General features: G+C 36.2%; 1 protein-coding gene across 4 annotated transcripts; it reads right to left on the bottom strand.

The window, feature by feature from the left end:
• Window positions 1-28: 28 nt before the first annotated feature.
• On the bottom strand, window positions 29-20,733 carry LOC131931464 (cytospin-A). 4 transcript variants are annotated; one of them, XM_059288267.1, is made up of 15 exons: window positions 20,642-20,733; window positions 14,007-14,144; window positions 10,287-11,516; window positions 8,630-8,758; window positions 6,869-7,077; window positions 6,093-6,234; window positions 5,357-5,546; window positions 4,849-4,987; window positions 4,532-4,637; window positions 3,843-4,103; window positions 3,085-3,527; window positions 2,607-2,733; window positions 2,323-2,439; window positions 1,652-1,711; window positions 29-1,436 (listed from the first exon to the last, which is right to left on the bottom strand). In XM_059288267.1, the coding sequence occupies exons 3-15, from the start codon at window positions 11,499-11,501 to the stop codon at window positions 1,344-1,346; spliced, it is 3,231 nt and encodes a 1,076-aa protein (XP_059144250.1). In that variant the 5' UTR covers window positions 11,502-11,516; window positions 14,007-14,144; window positions 20,642-20,733; the 3' UTR covers window positions 29-1,343. The 4 variants fall into 4 exon arrangements, with proteins under 4 accessions (XP_059144250.1, XP_059144252.1, XP_059144249.1 ...); XM_059288269.1 differs by having other exon boundaries at window positions 10,287-11,513; XM_059288266.1 differs by lacking the exons at window positions 14,007-14,144; window positions 20,642-20,733 and adding an exon at window positions 12,517-12,668.

Raw genomic sequence — 20,733 nt, 5'->3', positions numbered from 1 at the left:
AAAAAACAATTAAGCAAGTGCTAAAAAATATATTTAAACATTGAAAACATTTTATTTTACTCAAGATGTTCCAGGTTCTATTATACTTAAGACATTTAGGAGAAAAATTTAATTGCAAAATAATATACATATAATACAACACATTTGTGAATTCGTATATTGGATGTCCACATGAGAAATGGGCTTTATTTAAAACACAGGTTTTTTTGTGGGTATCTTAAATGGATGACTCCTATGTTCTCAGTGTATCTCCGTGGCTTTTCAATGGCAGAATAAAGAATGGTAGTGGTGTTGGCTTTTGATCAATTGGATACACTACAGCTGAAGTGACACCAGCCATTGTTCAAATGATACAAGTGACTAATTGAAAATTTGATAAACATTTTATTTAAAAAAAAATTAAAACGAAAGAGACTAGACTAGAACTATCAAATACTGACCACTTCAAGCTTTGATAGACATAAATTAATTAAGTACAGGTAAAGAAGCTGGGACAGGTCTCCATTGCTGGTGACATGCTGGTTTAAAGCTGGGCCACTATGGCCAAGATAATTACTTGGCCAGTGATGGTTAAACAATTATGGGCCAACTCAAGCCAAGATAATTACTTGGCCAGTGACTGGTTAAAAGCAAGGCCAACTCTAGCCACGGTATTTACATTGGCCAGTGATGGTAAAACAATTATGGAGGAAACAAGTTGTGAAATGATTGAACTCCATAGGAGCAGCTCATGCTGAATGCTCTAAGTCTTTCATCCAGGTATTCATTCAATTGTAGTTCAAACACTCATTCATTCAGCCAACCATTCAGACATCAATCCATTCAACTGTTTGTAGTTCAAACATTCATTCATTCAGCCATCAATCCATTCAACTGTTTGTAGTTCAAACATTCATTCAATCAGCCAACCACTCACTAGGCTCTAGTCAAAATTTCATTTAGATTTCTATCCATTTGACAACGGCCAAGATATCCATTCAGCCAATGATCCCCTATGTACAAGTTAACCATCGAGACATCCTACAAAGCAGGGACACACTGCCAAGTGCTCAACATGGGACAGAACTGTAGCAAAACCTCACGTACAACTTGCTGGATGTGCAACATGGGACAGAAATGTAGCAAAACCTCACATACAACTTGCTGGATGTGCAACATGGGACAGAACTGTAGCAAAACCTCACATACAACTTGCTGGATGTGCAACATGGGACAGAACTGTAGCAAAACCTCACATACAACTTGCTGGATGTGCAACATGGGACAGAACTGTAGCAAAACCTCACATACAACTTGCTGGATGTGCAAGAAAATAAAATTGTCAGCAGAACTCAGCTGGCTGTTCACAACTTCTCAAAATGTTTGTAGATAGCAGTCACATAATTCATCACCGCCTGCCAGTCGGGCCTCTCCATTGCTACCATGTCATTGATGTTCTGGGGAAACAATGTTTGCAGTTTTATGATAAGTTTCATGCCTCGGTATTAAATTTATTAAATAAGTACAAAAACATTGTCTTTGAATTATTTTATCAATATTTGCTCTAGCTCTATTTTAAAAATATTTCAGGCAAGACTCAGAAATTTGAATTAAAAAAAACTAAAGTTTAAAATAAATAATCAAATGAACCATGAGCCATTGAGTGACTTACCAGTGTGGCTTTGATCCCCACACTTTCCCCTGCTGTAAATGCTAATGTAAAATTCTGTCTCTACAAAAAGAAACAACACAATTGTTGACTGATTAAAAAAACATTCAATGAAAAATAGAACTTAGGTAAAATAAAAATGTTCTAAACAGATTAATAAAAAATGTATTTTAATGATTTTTTTTAAACTAGACATTTTTTGGCCATTCTTTTATCCACTAAGTCATGTGTATTTTTTTGTCACAGAAATTTGTAGTTCTTGATTAAAAACTTGTCTACTTTGTAGAACAAGTTAAATTGTGGTTTCTGTCAAATACAAAACTCTGGTTTTAAAGGGTGTGCACGAATAGTAGAGCGTTTGGCTGCTAGCCGAAGGTCTAGAGTTTGGATCTCAGTTCGGACTTGAGACTGTAGGACGTCCCTGAGTCCACCCAGCTCTGATGGGTAACTGTCTTACATTGGGGAAAATTAAGGTGGTTGGGCATCATAGTGCTGACCACACTATCCCTTTATATGTGGAGGTCAAGAAACAAACTACTTCATCTACCAATGGATAGCTAGGCCTAAAGAGGAATCCATTTTCTTTTTAAAGGGTTATGGAAATATTTTTCTGGCCACATACATGACCGTAGTGTTAAAAGGGTTAAGTTAGTGTATTTGTGGCAAGCTCTCACCTTATCTTCTGTTGACAGCTCCGAGTATGGAATTTTCTCTGGCAGATAACTGTGCAGCAGAGCACAGAATCCAAGGCCATCGTTCCAACTACTGCTGAAGTTTGTGATGTCAACATTCTGTACAACAAGAAATGACATTCATCATCAGACCTGGCCTCACATGTCAAATACTCAACACACTTTAAAATAGATAGCACCAGAAGTAAAATGACCTTACTGGGTAGGGAATAGTCTTCAACTGGCAAGGACCTTTCAACTTAGCACCAGGAGTAAAATGACCTTACCGAGTAGGGAATAGTCTTGAGCTGGCACCATTTGAGCAGAGCATTCCTCTTGGAGCCTTTCATCAGCTTGGCCAGTGAAGCCAGTGGATCCCTGCTTGGTGTTTCTTTCTTTGATGTATCTGGTTCTCTGAACATACAAATATTGGAATAATTTCATAATGGAACTTACATTTTAATAGTTTTTTCAATACAGTAACAATAAAGCTGAGGAATGCTTTGATAACAAAAAAGAATGCTGTAGTAAAAAAAAGGAATGCTCTAGTAGCAAAAAGGAATGCTCTAGTAACAAAAAGGAATGCTCTAGTAACAAAAAGGAATGCTCTAGTAACAAAAAGGAATGCTCTAGTAACAAAAAAGAATGCTGTAGTAAAAAAAGGAATGCTCTAGTAACAAAAAGGAATGCTCTAGTAACAAAAAGGAATGCTCTAGTAACAAAAAGGAATGCTGTAGTAGATTAGCCCTAGTATCAGAAACTCACACCACTGTGCTCCCTCGTCGAGGTGTCCCCCTGTCTTTGAGTATGGAAGAGATCTGTGTCATCTTGCCCTCATCCCCCCTGGAGCTAGACTTGTTGAGACCCTCTGGGCTGAGGACCTGGGCGTCCTTATCTTGTGGGGACCTGTCCTCCTGTTTGCTGCGGAAACTGTGGGGCTTGAGGGAAAACTCCTTTGTTGGTGACCTTGGGCTGTCAGGGAGGGGCGAGGATGGAGACTTGACCAGTTCCTTGAGAGAGGTCAGGGAGATGTCGGAGGAGGTGGAGCTGCGGCGGGACTCCGAGTGGCTGGAGTGGATGGATGAGCAGCCAGACTTCACCTGCTCCTCGATGGAGCGGATCAAGGACTTCACAGAGATGCTTTGGGTGCGCTGGTCCAGGGAGGGTCGTCCTTCTCGCAGTGTGCTCCTGTCCATGCTCTTTAACACCTGAGTGAAAAAAATGACAGAATCTCTTCAGTGTCAAAGAAAACAAAAGTTGTTAAGTAAATGATGGGCCAACATCTGACAGTTTTAATGCTGCAGATTGAGGGATTAGTGCTAACCTACAAGTCCCAGAGTCCACCCAGCTCTGATGGGCACCTGCTTCTAGCCAGGTAAATTAAAACTGCTGAGCATGCTGTTTTCAAAAAAGTCCTTCATTGGCTGAGTAATAAAACAGTTAACTCTACTCCACCTGCTACAAACCTTAATATCACACACAATCCTGCCACTCAGGGAAAGATAAAAAAAAAATTAACTTACTTTCCCCTTGAGCTCAGAGTTTGTGAATATGGAAGGTTTCCTGGAATCAGCTGACCTGTAGAGCTTCATCTCATGCCTGAGTTTGTTGACCTCCACCTCCAGCCCTGCACACTGCTCATGCAGCTGACTGTTCTCTGCTGTCAGACGCTCCATCTTCTCCTGACTCTCCTGGCTCAGGTTGTTGGCGATCACTACAGCCGTCTGGAGATCTTTCTGGAACTGCTTCCATTCTTCAGATTCCATATCATGCTTGGAGCTTATCTAGTCAACATAACAGAAAATATTTTATCAAGATTTTATCTAGTGTTTAGTATCTTTTGTTGAAACATGGTAAAACAAAACACATGACAAATTGCCAGTACAACAAGTCATTACTGCTAAATTCTGTCAAGACACGGCAGCTTTGAGAACATTTTACAAATCTGAGCTTGAATTTATACCCATCACCTCATGTAGCTGGGGCTAGCAGCATTACCCAATGTAGCTCTGGCTACCACTCTACTTAATGTAGCTGTGGCTACCAGCCTTAACCAATGTAGCTCTGGCTATCACTCTACTTAATGTAGCTGTGGCTACCAGCATTAACCAATGTAGCTGTGGCTACCACTCTACTTAATGTAGCTGTGGCTAACAGTCTTACCCAATGTAGCTCTAGCTACCAGCCATGTAGCTGTGGCTATCAGCCTTACCTCATGTAGCTCTGCCTCACATATCTGCTTCTCTTGTCTCACTCTCCTCAGCTCTGTCTGAAGTTCCTCCATGTTGGCCGTACAGTTTTTCTTGTCTTCCACATACCTGCACGGAGGGAACAAAGTGGAGGGAACAGGTCAATAGTGAGAAAAAGTGAGTACAGGATTGGAGAAAGTGCTCATAGAGAAAACAAACTGGTTCAGACAAGTAATAAAAGCTGTGTATCCACCGTTAGGAACAAAAATTGTCATTGCAAAATTGTAAGAACGTAGCTTGAAGACTGTATAGATAGAACAAGCTGCTAGAGCAGACCAACCTCTCACAATCCAACTCCAGCTGCTCTGTGTGTTCCCTCAACGCTGCCACTTCTCTCTGGGCATCCAACTTCTCTTTCTCTGCTGTCTTTAGAGCAAAATGTAGGTCTGTCACTTGGCTTTTGGCATTCTTACGGGCCACTGGTGAGGGAGATACATTAACAGATTCATTAGCACTGGCTAATGCAATGTAACAATTCATATTTGGTTAGTTTTATTAAAAATCTGTGTAAAAATTGTAATATAGAAGACAGTGATAATACACTAATCTCTTCTTGCAGCTACGTAGGCCCAAATAAATCTTCTACAAAAATTCTTTTATGGCTCGAACTGTATTTAAATAATTTTTACTGACAGAAATTCAACATAGATCATTTTTTAAAAATTGTGCTCAAACTTGGCCAATTAATCGTAAAAATAACTGATAGTTTCTAAACTTAATCAATCAACAACAGTAACACAAACAATATGATCTCAAAAACTGAACTATTTAATCATAACAAAACCTACCCAGTAATTCCTGTTCTTTGCTAGCCAGCGCCTCCTTGAGTTTGGTGAGTTCACACTTGGAGAGGGAGAGTGATTCAGTCAGGTCTGTGATGGTTTGCTCAGCTTTGTCCTTCTCCTGTCTGGCTGCGTCCAGCAGATCTTCCAAGTCTGTTTTATCCTGCGTCCTCCGCGATGCCTCCAGCTCCTGTACCTGCATCAGGTGTAAACAACCTTTTAAACCTCTAAAGTGGGCATCTTCAGTCTTACAAGTTTACTTTTGTTTCTGGACTTTTAATGAACCATTTTACAACAAGATAATATGCTATTTAAAAACAGTATTTTACTCAAACTGCTTAAGCAAAAATTTAAACATAAAAGGAAACATTTAAAGTCCAAAAAAAAAAACAACTATTAGCAAAAAATACACATTAACTAATGCATTGGTTTAAAATGATTAAGATATATTTTTACAAATAAATCATCACACCAACAATACAATTAGAACCAATTATGTTTTTTATGTATTTTAAAGGAGTTTTTGCTATTCAAATGTAAATATTGTGAGCCCCATCTTCATGGGGTCAAAAATGTTCATTACACCATTCAACTTAGCTGACCTACCTTAGATTTCTGATCTACAATACAAGGGATCAAGAATGTTCATTTGACCATTCAACAGCTGACCAACCTTAGATTTCTGATCTACAATACAAGGGATCAAGAATGTTCATTTGACCATTCAACTCAGCTGACCAACCTTAGATTTCTGATGGTCCAGCAATGTCCTCAGTCTGACCACCTCAATATGTTCAGCCTCTTTGGCCTCCTTCATCTCACAACACACTTTGTCTAGAGCATCTTTCTCAGCCTTCAGCGAAGAGTTGGAGTCCTCTAGCAGGCTGGGAGAGAAGATTCAAAGTTGTTAAGCAATCTATTTCATATAGAAATGCAGCAAGAAGCATAGCAGAGAGACATGAAACAAGACATTTGAAGTAAAGTTAACTTAATTTTATAGTGACAGAAATGGTAGGAGACATGAAACAAGACATTTGAAGTAAAGTTAACTTAATTTTATAGTGACAGAAATGGTAGGAGACATGAAACAAGACATTTGAAGTAAAGTTAACTTAATTTTATAGTGACAGAAATGGTAGGAGACATGAAACAAGACATTTGAAGTAAAGTTAACTTAATTTTATAGTGACAGAAATGGTAGGAGACATGAAACAAGACATTTGAAGTAAAGTTAACTTAATTTTATAGTGACAGAAATGGTAGGAGACATGAAACAAGACATTTGAAGTAAAGTTAACTTAATTTTATAGTCACAGAAATGGTAGGAGGCATGAAACAAGACATAGGAGGCATGAAACAAGACATTTGAAGTAAAGTTAACTTAATTTTATAGTGACAGAAATGGTAGAGTATGTGTAAATCAGATCCAAACTGAAGCACAGCAACACTTAGTGTGGCTTCTTAATTTCTTTTTTTTACCAGACCCCCACCCCACGTGTCTGCCCCCACCCCCTTTACCTGCATCTCTCTCTGAGACTATCAGCAGCATCCTGCGCCTCCCTGTACTCATTCTCTAGAGCCTGCAGGGCATTGGACCACTCCGTCTGTTTCCTCATCAGCTCCTCCCTCTCCTCCTGCGCTGACTTGAGCAGGGCCAGGAGATGGCTGTCCTTCTCTGACTTGTCTGGCAGCTCCCCGGATATCAGCAGACATTTCAGTTGTTCCAGCTGGTACAAGACAGTAGTTGCAAAAACTTTTCATTCATACAGTACTCTAAAGAGAATCAATAAGATCTACACACTTGTTGATAGTAAACTTAAAATGGCTAAGGAAAGTAATGAGTACAGCATTAACAAGTGCTTTTAAAATTTTCTAAAACAATGAGCATGATTTAAGGGCAGGTTAAACCCCCAAATTGAAATTTAGGTGTTAGGACTTTTTTGAGTGATAAGGAAGTTGTAACTAGTATAGTATATGAAAAAAATGCAAAAAAATCACTAAAAAGTTATGGTTTTGTGAAAATATTTTCTAAAAAGTGTCATTTTTAGGGTAAAATAGCTCAAAATTAGCTCTCATTGAAATCACAATAACTCTGCTTCTGTTTGTCAGAATAACACAAATCTTTAATATAGTGTAATATACGCAATTACAAAAAAGTTGAACTAAAACAATTAGAAAATAATAAAAAATGGATTTTAGCCAAATTTTTTAAATAAGAGACCTAAATTTTTTCCAAAAAGTAGGGAGTAGACTTAGCTTTTTTTAAATAAAATGATAGGTTTCAAAGATATAGAAATTCTTTTAGTTCACCTTTACAAGCAGTGGTTAGTAAACATGTGTGCAAAATTTCAGCTAAATATCTCAAGTAGTTTTTGAGTTATAGTGATTTAACTGGTACTATTTTGTTGAAAAGTAACATTTTGAGAAAAACGCTAAATAGTGAAAAATATACTAAATTTGAAAAAAACGAGAAAAATCGAAAACTATACCAAATAAGTCATTTTTAAAACCTCCCAGTTACATAAATTGCATCTGGTGCCTCTTACTCAGCAATAAGAACATCTATTTTAGTTAGTTTTTAATTTTTATGTTGCTAAATGTTGCTTAATATAGGTCAATTACGTCATTAGTCTCATTAATTAAAAAATTATAAAAAATACTAGCAATACGAAATTTTGCAAAATCATTATACAAAAATGTTCAGAATTGAATGTAGTTTCAGAAACAATAGATTTTCAAAAATCAACATTTCTGACTTAAATATGTATTTTGGGGGGGTTTAACCTGCCCTTAAGGCGATGCAATTTCTCATTCTTATTCGACAATTCTATCTTTTTAAACTGGCATGTCACCACTTTGAATAATAAAGTAGTGTTAAAGAACCAGGTATGTTTTACATTTATATCATTTGTATTACAGTGTACAAGAATTATGTTTCAAATAAGGTAAAAAAAAGATGTACTATTTTTTTTTTACAAACTAATACTAAATTCAGAGTGGAATTATTTAATTATTTAACTAGAACTCTAAACAAAATCTTGTAATGAATCTAGAGCAGTGTAAAACACCACCACCTAATGATGTGATAATGGATACACAGATCATTTTATGGGACTGTAGAGACAAACTCATTTGAGACAAGTTCTGAATCTCCATGCAAATATTGATTTTCCTTAATTCATAGTTTGAGGTTTGCTAGTTCAGTGATACATTGGGAGGTTTGAAGGGATGATGTAGTGTGACCCCAAGCCAGCAAACACTCCCAGAGTCATGACTGACCTGTATTCTTGTATTCTCCAACTTCTCTGTCTGGGTACACAAAGACTCCAACAAAACAGTTTTCTCATCTGTCAACTTTGTGTTCTCCTCTGTCAGTTCATTCACGGTATCTTGTAGGTCACCAAGTTCCTAGAAACACAAAAATAGGTCATTTCAAACATTCACAGTGAAACACAAAAATAGGTCATTTCAAACATTCACAGTGAAACACAAAAATAGGTCATATAAAACATTCACTGTATCTTGTAGGTCACCACGTTCCTAGAAAAAAAATAGGTCATGTCAAACATTCACTGTATCTTGTAGGTCACCAAGTTCCTAGAAACACAAAAATAGGTCATGTCAAACATTCACTGTAGGTTGCAAAGTTTCTAGAAACACAAAAATAGGTCATGCAGAACACTCAATGTATCTTGTACAACTTGTAGGTCACCAACATGTCAAACCCAGTGACTAGACTAGGCCAAGTTAATTGCTAAGACCCAGAATGACAACAAACTTTATTGTTAAACCTATTGATAAAATAACAGTTTATTGTTAAACCTAATCCCAGAATGACAACACAGTATGCTTAACTTAGTCCCAAAATGATACAGAATGTTGAACTTAGTCCCAGAATGACAAGAATAGTCTATGAACACAATCTGTCTAAGAACACAATCTGTCTAAGAACACAATCTAAGAACACAATCTGTCTAAGAACACAATCTGTCTATGAACACAATCTGTCTAAGAACACAATCTGTCTAAGAACACAATCTGTCTAAGAACACAATCTGTCTAAGAACACAATCTGTCTAAGAACACAATCTGTCTATGAACACAATCTGTCTAAGAACACAATTCGTCTAAAAACACAATTTATGTCTAAGAACACAATCTGTCTAAGAACACGATCTGTCTTTGAGCACATTATGGTCATGTAAAACCTGTCTTGACAGTATCACAATCATTCCTCATTAGGGGACAAGATACTTAAGTTTGATACCATACAGTACTAATGACTCAATTAATTACTGCCTTAATGACCACAGCTGTCATTAAGTTTCATCTAGTCAAAACTCCATTGGTAGACTGTATAAGCCAGTAGATCCAGCTAGTTACAGTTCCTCTTTCATCTTGTTACAGATTTGTTTTGTCATTGTTCTAAAATAGTTGTGGGAGTTTGGTGGGTAGAGATCTATCTAATGTTTCAGACAGCCTCTAATATAAGATGTTTACATTTTTAACTCAAGTTTTTATCTTAACTGTGTTAAATATACACTACTATAGAATGGGTTTTTATTTTTATTTTACCCATGACTCTTTTTAAAAATTAGATGACTATTTCACTGATTTTTTTAAAAAGAAAACCAACAAATGCACCAAAAGATATTTTTATGAACTATACATATAATACATAGACATGATGTTGATAAACCTTGAACTTTTACTTTTTAAGTACAGTTGAGTTGATTGGTTAATGGTGAAGTTTTTTGATGACGGGAAAGTAAATTAGTAATGAAAACAAGGACAGTAGATAAAAAATGAAGACACAAATAACAGAAAAATACTTAGGACAAGTAATGCAGACTCTTAAGGTAGACAAGTATAATGTAATAACATAGACAAATGCTGTTTGTGACACACGAGAGCAAGCCATGTAAAGAGCACCCACCTGTAGCGTGGCCTGCAACTCTTCTGTTGTTGAATAGTTGGTCTCCTCCATCTGCAGTATCCTCTCAGTCAGGCAGGCCACGGATGCCTCGCTCAGGCAGCCGTCGCTGTTGGCCGACTTGTTGCTCTGCTTGTCCCAGTTGGCCGTGTCCAGCGAGAGGATGGACGGGTGCTCCGGTGTCCCACACAGGTCTGGTATAGACAGACCCGGCTCGGACGCCGATAAGGACGTTGACCTGCGCAGCTGGGCACCGACCACGTCCAGCACCATCTTGTCGGGGCAGGACGCGGTGTGGGCTTTAGCGCCCTCTGTGGACAAGCTGTCGCAGCTGGTGCTGGCAGGCAGACAAATATCTGAGTTGCTGCTTTGGCTCTTTAGCACAGTGGAGCTGGAGAGTTTGAGGATCAGCTTCTGAGAGTCTGTGTTCTGTTCGGCTGGGAAACCCAGCTCATTCAGCCTGTCCATCAGCTGTTTGTTTTGGTGCCTCAACAGTTCCAGCTCCTCTCTGTCTCCCGCGCAGCTGATCGACGACTCCTTCAGTCTTTTTATTTCGTATTTATATTTCTCTATCTCACCCTTTCGGCTTTCTGCAATTTTGGTTAATTCTGAGATCCTGACCTCTAAAATTTTCTTTTCGCGCTCAAAGTTGGCTAAAAGTTCAGCATTGTAGGCCATGACATCAGCAGGGGCTGAGGTCCTCTTCTTCATCAGCTTGTCTTTGGATATGTTCTGTGTGCTCTGGGTGCGCTTGATGGCCAGGTTGTGGGAAGATCTGGATGAGGTTGACTTGACACTAGCCTGGCTGTCTATGGACTGGGTACTGGAAGCCTTGCGGATGTTGGTCAGACTATTGGGCTTGACCGGCTTTGGTTTGACAAACACAGCATTTTTTTCCTTCAGGGCCACGTTCTCTTTGTTTTTTTCTGCTGCCCTGACAGCCTCAGCCCTGGCGAGAGATGTCGCATTGTCCCTGGGCTTTGGCGACTCCACGACAGGCGCAAGAGGCCGACTTTTCTTGGAGCTGCTCAAATTGTCCTGGCTTTTGCTGATGAACTTCTTGCCCATGGTGGACTTGTCAGCTTTGTGTTTGTCCTTGCGGATCAGGCCTGAATGGTCGGACTTAGAGTGTTTCATACCCATGGCGTGCTGGTCAGGGTCAGTGCTGGGTGCAGGCAGGATCTTCACCACTTTCTCTTGTTGTTTCATGGTGCTCATGTCCACAGGCAACTGCTGGGGATCACACAACAATTACATTTCATCATTCAAGTCTTGACCACTGGTCATTGTGAATACAAACATTTCATCAAACAGCCATGAGTAATGGTCAATGCTAAGACCTGCACCATTTGTATTGCAAGTTTTAAAGTTAGTGCCATCAGAATGTGAAACCACAGAAATTAATGCGTTAATAAAAATATCAATTTAAAAACCTAGTTGTTTGAAATCTATAGTTTGAATCAATTGCAGGGACCATAGTATGGTACACTGACACACAAAGATGACACAAAATATCTATTTCAGTCAACTGACACAACCAGGACATGCCCACAACCAAAAGGATTATTTACTTAAATCAACTGTTAGTATACAGTCGAGGAAGACAATGAACCAATTGCTTCAAAGCCTGCATGACTATCTTATTTGCATATATTTTAGTCTCCTGCTTTGTCTTTAGGTGACTCAGAAAAAAGTGAATTATGAATACACATGACTCTAAGTCCACTGGTGTGGCATATTTATTAGGACTTCACATTTCATTAATATGGTAACATTTTGTTCATAGCATTTTCTAAAGGGATTCCTGTTGTTAAATAACTTTATCAATAGCCAGTTGACAGTATCTAACAAAAGGTGACTACCTATGGAAATTAATACACACTAATGACATAATAAGAGCACACAGCTATAACCAACAAGCAACTGAAGGAACACATTAAAATATCTTCTAACAAGTCCAGAGTGCATTATTTCAAGTACTAATAAACTTAAAAAAAAAATAATTTGCATGTTTTGGTTTTTATCTGATAAAACAACCAATTAATTGTCATGGGAGAGAAATCTGTCCACAGACTACCAAATACACAGTTAAAAAATTACCAAAGCATAAAAAAATATTTAAAAAAAAAAAAAGCCTGGTAAAAAAAAAGTAAATAAAATAATTGTAAAAAAATATTATATTATAAACTATTAACATTTTCTTATTACAATGTTTATATCTATTGTTATTTACCTTCCATTTTAACTACCCGACTTGGCTAAGTAAAAGCTAATCCATGATGAGAGTAAACAAGAGACAGCCTGGCTTATCAGAGGGGAGATGGTGAAAGAAGGCCTGTATCACCAGTCAAGTAGTTTGTCAAGCACACAGGATTGCCTCTTCCTGTACAGCCCATTCCCCCTGCACAACAAGCCCTATATGACAGACATTCCTCACAAGTCATACACACACAAAGGTCACAGCTAAACTTTTCAATAGAACAAGTTCTACAACCCTCTTTAATTACTGGCCTGAGAATTATCACTGCTTACAATACAGGAATCACTGATGATTTTAAACACAGGGTTATATTTTCCTATTTCCTAAGTGTTCTCAAGAAGCATATATTTATGTATTTCATATGTAGACAGTATTATTTCTACATACAAAAACTATGTCATAAAGCTATAGATAATTATTTTCTTTTTTCTTCCTTTGAAGCATTTGTTAGAATTAACTAAGATTTATGTAGATTAATTTTAAGATCTTACAATTTTTAAAACTTATGTTCTAAGACTAAATTGAATACTTTTTCTATAAAATCATTTAATTTATTGAAGTTAAATATATAATTTAAAAAAAAAACTCTTATCTTAAACTATAAGTGTATAACAGGGTTAGAATGACTTTCAACCATTTTAAGATTAACAAGAATGATTTTGTTCGGGTTTAGGCAAACAAACATAAAAATGTTATGATTAAACATGTGCATTCTTTATGATTGTCAACTGCAAACATTCCCTGCCGTATGTTATTTCATGGTCCCAAATTATGTGCATGACACCAGCCTGCATGACATTGATGCCATTTATATCTCAAACAACTTGTCATACAAATGCTTCAAACAGGAGGGCCACACAGGGGCAGACAATTCACCTTTGACACAGGTAACCCCATTTACTGCGTTTTTTTAATTTTAAAATAAACTCCCCGCAAATAGCTGTTCAACTCATTAGGTAAACAAACACACTTGTAAACTGAATAACTCAACTCATTAGGTAAACAAACACACTTGTAAACTGAATAACTCAACTCATTAGGTAAACAAACACACTTGTAAACTGAATAACTCAACTCATTAGGTAAACAAACACACTTGTAAACTGAATAACTTAAATACTAAATGGTGAAATATGATCACTATGAAATGAAGATTGCTATGAATTGTGTGCTGTTATTATAAAAGAACAACTATTATGATTTGGAAATTGTAATTGTATTGTATGTTTCTTTAAATTGTGGGCTATGTCTTTATCACAGAATAAATATAATAATTAAATATGTCAAAAGCCTGAAAAAGTTTTAAAATAAATAGCTAAGACTATATTTTCGACTTCTGACAAGATTTTTTGTTAATTCTGGATGACCAATCTAGCAAACTTGTAAATTACTGTCCCTGGTCAATAAACTGTGAATAGCCAGATAATTTTATCCCCTATTTTGTAAGCTAAATATGAACTTGCCTGATAAACTGTCCCAGGAAAGTAGTGCTAGAGGTGACAGTTGGTGAGAGCCTGGCCTGCAGAAGGTTGTACAACCTCTAGAGACATTGCACCATAGACACTGCAGGAGACACAACATGGGCTTTACATTACGTCTCTCTAAAAATAGAAAAAAAAAAGAAACTGGTAAATATTTTTTTAAGAAAATAAACAAGCTTAGAATAAACCTGAAAACAAACATGGTAGTGTAAGTTATAACTAATCCCTGCATGCACAACCTTAAAACCAGGATGACTGTAAGCCAGGCCCCTGAGAGATGTGCCACAGGAAACAATGGGACAAAATGATCCTTGGTGTGCTTTAAGAAGCACTTTGATGCTCAAATATTGCCCAATTAAATATCAGATGTGGTTGATGAGCACATCTTTACTTTCTTCCCTGTTCTCAACAAATACCTGCCTAGCCCGTGTCCACTTCAAGCTGAGCTAAACAAAGAAACTTTTGTTTGAAAGAAAAATAAACCTGGTTTCAACCGCGATTAGTTTTCACAAAAGAAAGTAATGTGTCCTGTCCTATTATTGTGATGGCTAGAAAACAAATGGGGACATCCAAGGGTTTCTCCCAAAAAATAAAATAATACTAGTGTGTTAATAAACACTAGTGTTAACTTTTATTCTGAAGAACAAATACTTGAATAGGCCTACTTGGCATTAAATTTAATTAAGGTCTAGTGAGAGGTTTAAGAGACAATACTTAGGTATAAAAATACAGTGAAGGGATAGCTGATAAATAAGATGATCCATTACAAAAATGGGGGTTTTAATGATCAAGTGGTAATAAGAAAAAAACACCTGCCCAAGATACTTCATAATCATACAAGTACTAATCTCTGTTAAGTATAAAAAATTGATGTTCTTTGATCCACTAAGCCAAGCCTATGATTGAGATGAAGTCATGTGTGACTCTTATGGTCTATAGACCAAACACAAGTTAGTACAAACAGGTCTGACATCAAGCCACTTGGTGAGGGGGTTGAGTGGAATTTTGTCATTTGAAAAGTGGGGAGTTGGACTTTCTTTTAATGAAAATATGAAACAAATTATTTGCTGCCTTTTCATTAACCATGATTTGTCTTAGTTAGGGTAAAGTGGTATACCAGGGAAAGTAGGACAAGAACCAACTAGCAGCATACACAACACTCCCTAAAATGACAGATCCCTTTTTGAGGCAACAACCACAGGCTGCAGTTTGATCTCAGCCAAGCAGATGATTTGTTATGTCATTTATGACCCTTATTGCCTAGCAGGGAAGAGATCAAAGACAAACTAGGACTTCTGCTCTCCCCTGTAAGTTCCAAACCCCCATAAAAACATTAGAAGAAATTCTTATTATACTACACACTACTCTAGTTACCAGGTAGCAAACCAGCCAACTTTTCATGCATTGGTTCAAGTAAGTTTTTACATCAACTTTTCTAATTCTAGTCGAAGTACTTTTTTTTTGTTGAATCTAATGTACCTTGATTTTTGAAGCCACAAAATAATGGCTGAAATTAGACCTGATATAAATAAAACTGGAGTGATCTCCCCTAAACTTTCTTGTATTCTTATATAACAGTAGAGGGGGGGGGGAGGTGGCACTTCCAATCGGACAATAGAAATGTTTTTGTTAATTTGTCCAATATTTACATTTTTTTATTTTAACAGAATCGCATACAAAATTATATTGCGTACCAAATGAACAATGAGCGCAAACAGTGCGAGCAAAAATATTACTTTATAAAGGAAAAACTGAATAGCTTTAATTGAGGAAGTACTGCTTCTGGTCATCAGAAACCACTCAAAATGTGATAGCAATCAGTGAATATGATATTATACCTATGTATAAAATTTTGTCCAGCCAAAACACTATTCAAATTGCCCAAAAGTTGATCAAAAACTACAAATTCAATATAATACTTGAGCATGAAATGTCATGAATATAACTGAAACAGGGCTCAAGTTATTATGTTTATACAGAAACACACTGACAGACAGGATTGCAAAACTAAGTATTTCTGATTCTTGAATGTTGAAAAGATAGGCCTATATACAGAGCTAAATAAACAACTTAGTAATTATTACATCATTACCAATTAAAATAGCATAATTACCTTTATTATTTCCACCAATTTAAGTACGTTTTTAAGAAAGTTATTGTGAATTGTTAAATTTATTTCTGAATGCCTCGCTGGCAGTCATCTCTAAATTTATCATTGAAAATAAACTGCATTTGACCTAGTAACAAAATATTATACACAACAAGGATTAGGAAATTATTGCTGACTAAACTCATATCAGAATAATAGGATTACAGGTATTACTTTACTCACTGGTATAAAAAATATTTTTCATCCTATTAAAAAAATTTTTAAACGGGGAAAACTTTTTAGTGCCCTGTTTTTTAAGCTTTGATAACAGAATGATGAATGAATTTAATTTTCAGTTTAAAAATGGATTTTCCTATTAATAAAAGATAACATCCTAATATATAAAAACCCATGTGCGCACTTCTCTCTCTCTGTCCGCAACATTTTTGAGGTGTTGTGATCAGTATGTTCAGAGCTTTGTGGAGAACTAAAAGATACGGACTTTTGTTGAAAATAATATGGTAGATGTTATAAATGTATAAACTATTATTAAACTAGGCCCTATAAAGAAATTTTTGGATTTTATGCTGGTGATGGCAGCATTAACAATTTCAGGGCTATGTACATTAGAGAATTTTTTTTACTGGTTGTTTGGTCATGTTTGTATGTAGAAATACAATAATAATCATTAAAAAAGTTTTAAAAAACCCACGTTTTCTGATTGAACTAAAAAGTAGAAAATAAACGCTATACATCACAATAATGCAAGCGATCACTCTACTATAAGCGATGAAAAACGTGGGGCGCCGAAGTAAAAGTTATATTTCTATTGATTAGATAATACTATCGACTTTTATTAGGGAGCTTGTAGAGAGTCAACAGTATTAGAAACTGTAAGAAAATCACGGCGCCCCACGTTTTTGATCGCTTATAGTAGAGTGATTGCTTGCATTATTGTGATGTATAGCGTTTATTTTCTACTTTTTAGTTCAATCAGAAAACGTGGGTTTTTAAAAACTTTTTTAATGATTATTATTTTCTACTTTTTAGTCTTTGTCTGTTTGTTTGCATTAAAATCTTGCTATCGATTTAATCTTTTCACTTTTTTTGGGTAAACGAAGACAACTCGTAAAAAGACAACTCGTAAAAAACACGTGTGAATACGTTACTGACTAGAACACATAGATTTGAACCCGTGTCGAGTGGGATAGCAATCGTGTGCCCAACCACTCGACCATATCATCTCCCCCAAACTGGCCTACCTCCTGTAAGTTTTAAGTCGGTTCAAACTAAATTATCTGCCCCTAAGCCTGTCGCGTCGTGGAATCGTTCGCTTCACTGCACGCGAGCTACGCGTCGCTGGTTTTTTTTCTAATGGCTCGCAGAGGAGAATTATATATATAGATTATATAGCGGTCTAAAATGCTCAATAAAATGTTTCCATTGATCAATTTAGTAATAATAACAATTGCATATTCTATGGTCATCCAAAAGAAAGCTTCCCTGAAAATTTCAGCGCGCTAGCTAACTGGGAAGTGCCAGAAATTTCGATCGCAAGATTTGATTGGAAAGACAAATAAACAAATAGAGAAAGCAAGTTAAAGAAAACGTGGGAAAATAGATCTAGAAGAAGTAGATGATCGAAAATAATTTCAAACAGCAGACAAATTTAGAAAATACATAGGCCTAGATTCTAGACTTGATACCTCAGCTGCAGCCACCCCAATTTCTCATCTACGATTGTTTTTACAGCCTGTAGTATTTACCTATACGACGATGTACCTCGAAACTTTGAAAATTTAAAACTTGTCTTCCAGAAGGAGAAAACCAAAGAATTTGGCCTGGGTGTGTTTAGAAATGGACATATGTACAGCAGATAGTGGTAGTTTAGTTTAAAACATCCAAACAATTATTAGGCCTACTATATTGAGCGAAAAACAGGAAAGTGATCATAGCAGTGGTTTGACAGTACGCTATATTTTACTCTAGATTCATTAGGCCTATGTTTTCGTGTGAAAATTATATTTTAAATTTTAAGCTTAGGTTTGACGGTGTTATTAGCAACTTGTATTTTAGCTATTGCTAAGATTATAAGAAAAGTTCAAAGAATGTGCAAAGGAAGCTGGTGTACCTCAAATTATTTGACTCAAAAACAAAAGTTTAAAAAACTCTTAACCTTTTTAACCGCTGGACTAGACTAGATCTAGTGTGTTGTCACTGTTATGTAAGACAGTAAGACAAAGAAGAGTTCTAAAATTCAGCCTACATTAAAATTTTCTAAATAGAAATAGATCATCTAGATCTAAACTAGGCCCTGGAATTCTAAATCTAATTTAAAATCTAGATCTAGTAGGCCCCTAACTAAACAAAATGGACGTGAGCGAGTTGAACAGAATCCTTCAATAATGTTGTTGACATGGAATAAAAACATGCTTTTTTAGATTTAGACCGTAAAATAATAAAAAAATAAAAACCTAAGCCTAAAATTTACAAATTTTATACTTTTATAATAAATGCTATTAAAGTTGCAAATCCAGAGAACTTGAAAATAATTTGCCGAGTTTAAGGCTACATTTCTAATTTTTTCATCAAGCCTAAGTTATAACCAGATGTTTCACTTTCGGAAGACACATATTGATTGGCTGTACAGGAACTCCGTGATCGATAATTATTTGTTTACAAAACTTTGCAGATAAAGTTTTTAAATAACAAGGCCAAGGCTATTCCCAGCCGACTGTGAATAGCCCCAATACGGCTTTTCAGACGTCTGTCATTTCATGCTAAATACGACTGGGAATAATATCTTACAATAATAAAAGCATTTAGGCCTATTAAGAGAGCTGTACTATTTTTATTGTGTTATTTTTTTTTATAAAAAAGTTATTACGGTTAAAGTTTAGTTTAGCTTTTAGGCTCATATCAGACATCTCCTACAGGCTATGTACTAATGTAGGTCATAGATGATCAATTATGCACTCTAAATCTATACTAGACTAATAGATCTAGTGATTTTTAAATAAATAATACTAATTAAGCATCAATTTGGTTGGTTGTTCACATTGCTATTCAACTATCAATTACCATTAAAAATTCACATAGAATAAATATCAGGTGAAATAGGATGTCCTTTTCCATCAGCTATAATTCAGTTTCCATCACAGTTCTGTGTTTTTTCTCTTAGCGAAAAACTACGGGACAGGTCTTTTTTTTTTGTTTTTTTGCTGATATGCCAACAATTACGTCACAAAAGAAAAAAAAAAAAAGGTAACCCTTCCATGAGTAACTGGGAAAAAGTATTATGATTATAAGTGGCATACATTTAGAGTCGTAATGATAATGCATCTGATGGGTTAGAACCCGCATCTTCAGGCACGACAGCCACTCCCCATGTCCGCTCGACCACACTTCTTCATACCATTTATCGTATTTTAAACATTAAATCTAGTAAAAACGGTCACGATTGTGAATAGCCTTAATACAGCTATTCACAGTCGACTGTGAAAGGACACACCTCAAAATTACAATGCAAATTTAAACCCCATGACCTAGTTTAGTAGTTTTTCTTTTTTAGCTTACAATGTGTACAATAAAATTTATGGCAGACTATCGAATAGCAGGATGCCATTGTTTATGTCGCCATTACACAAGAAAACCAAATTATTTTTGCTTTTTTAAAATTTTTATTTAGTTACAGTAGGCCTACAGAAAATATTAAAAACATCAAATAGGCCTAGTCTACATCCAATCTTTAGTAGAGTCCGAAAAAAACCAGACCGACAGGATTTTATAACTATATCAATTGTAACTACGCCGTGCATGATTTTTAAATTAATTAATTACTAATTAGGCCGAATGTAATGGGCCTCTCGAATACTGAGTCAAATACCTTCTCGCTTGTCCATTAATCATTAGGCCGATTCTAGTCGGAATAAGATACGCATGCGCAATGGAGAGAAACTACGACTTAGCGGCGATGTTTTCGATGGTACTGCGCATGCGTGTGTTTACAACCGCAGAACCCTAATACCAACCCTAATCCTATCCTTAACCCTATCCCTAATCCTATCCCTAACCCTAATCCTATCCCTAATCCTATCCCTAACCCTATCCCTAATCCTACCCCTAACCCTCATTCTAGCCCTAACCCTAGCCATAGGTCACTGCGCATGCGCAGAACTATCTTTTGCCGAAAAATCTTATTCCGAGTAGACACTTCGTAATCATTAATCTGATTTTAATCATAGATCTAGTTCTTTTCTAGATCTATCCAGATGTAGATCTAGTTAATCTAGTAAATAGATCTAGAAGATCTAGATCTGAATTCTAGATCTAGAACTAGAGTCTAGATCTCTGAATCTCTGGTTCTCACTCTGACTCTTGTGCTTGTTTGCTTGAATCAAGATTTTATTATTTATTTCAAGTTCTAGACTTCTAAGCCTATTTAATATTTATTAATCACCACGCCTATTTCCACAATTCCAAAATGATTGCACATCAACAATATGAGCAAGTTACAAACATGACTCACCGAAATATTTTTCATAAATAAAAAAAATATTTCACAATGATTTTTTAGCTTATCCAATCAATCGTAAGTTCAATATGTTCCGTATCCAAAAT

The sequence above is a fragment of the Physella acuta genome, unplaced genomic scaffold, assembly GCF_028476545.2.
Source record: "Physella acuta isolate Inbredline_101_S28 unplaced genomic scaffold, ASM2847654v3 ptg001975l, whole genome shotgun sequence".
Taxonomy (NCBI): domain Eukaryota; kingdom Metazoa; phylum Mollusca; class Gastropoda; family Physidae; genus Physella; species Physella acuta.
The sequence above is the reverse complement of the archived record's forward strand: the minus strand, read 5'-3'. Positions and strand labels throughout refer to the sequence as shown.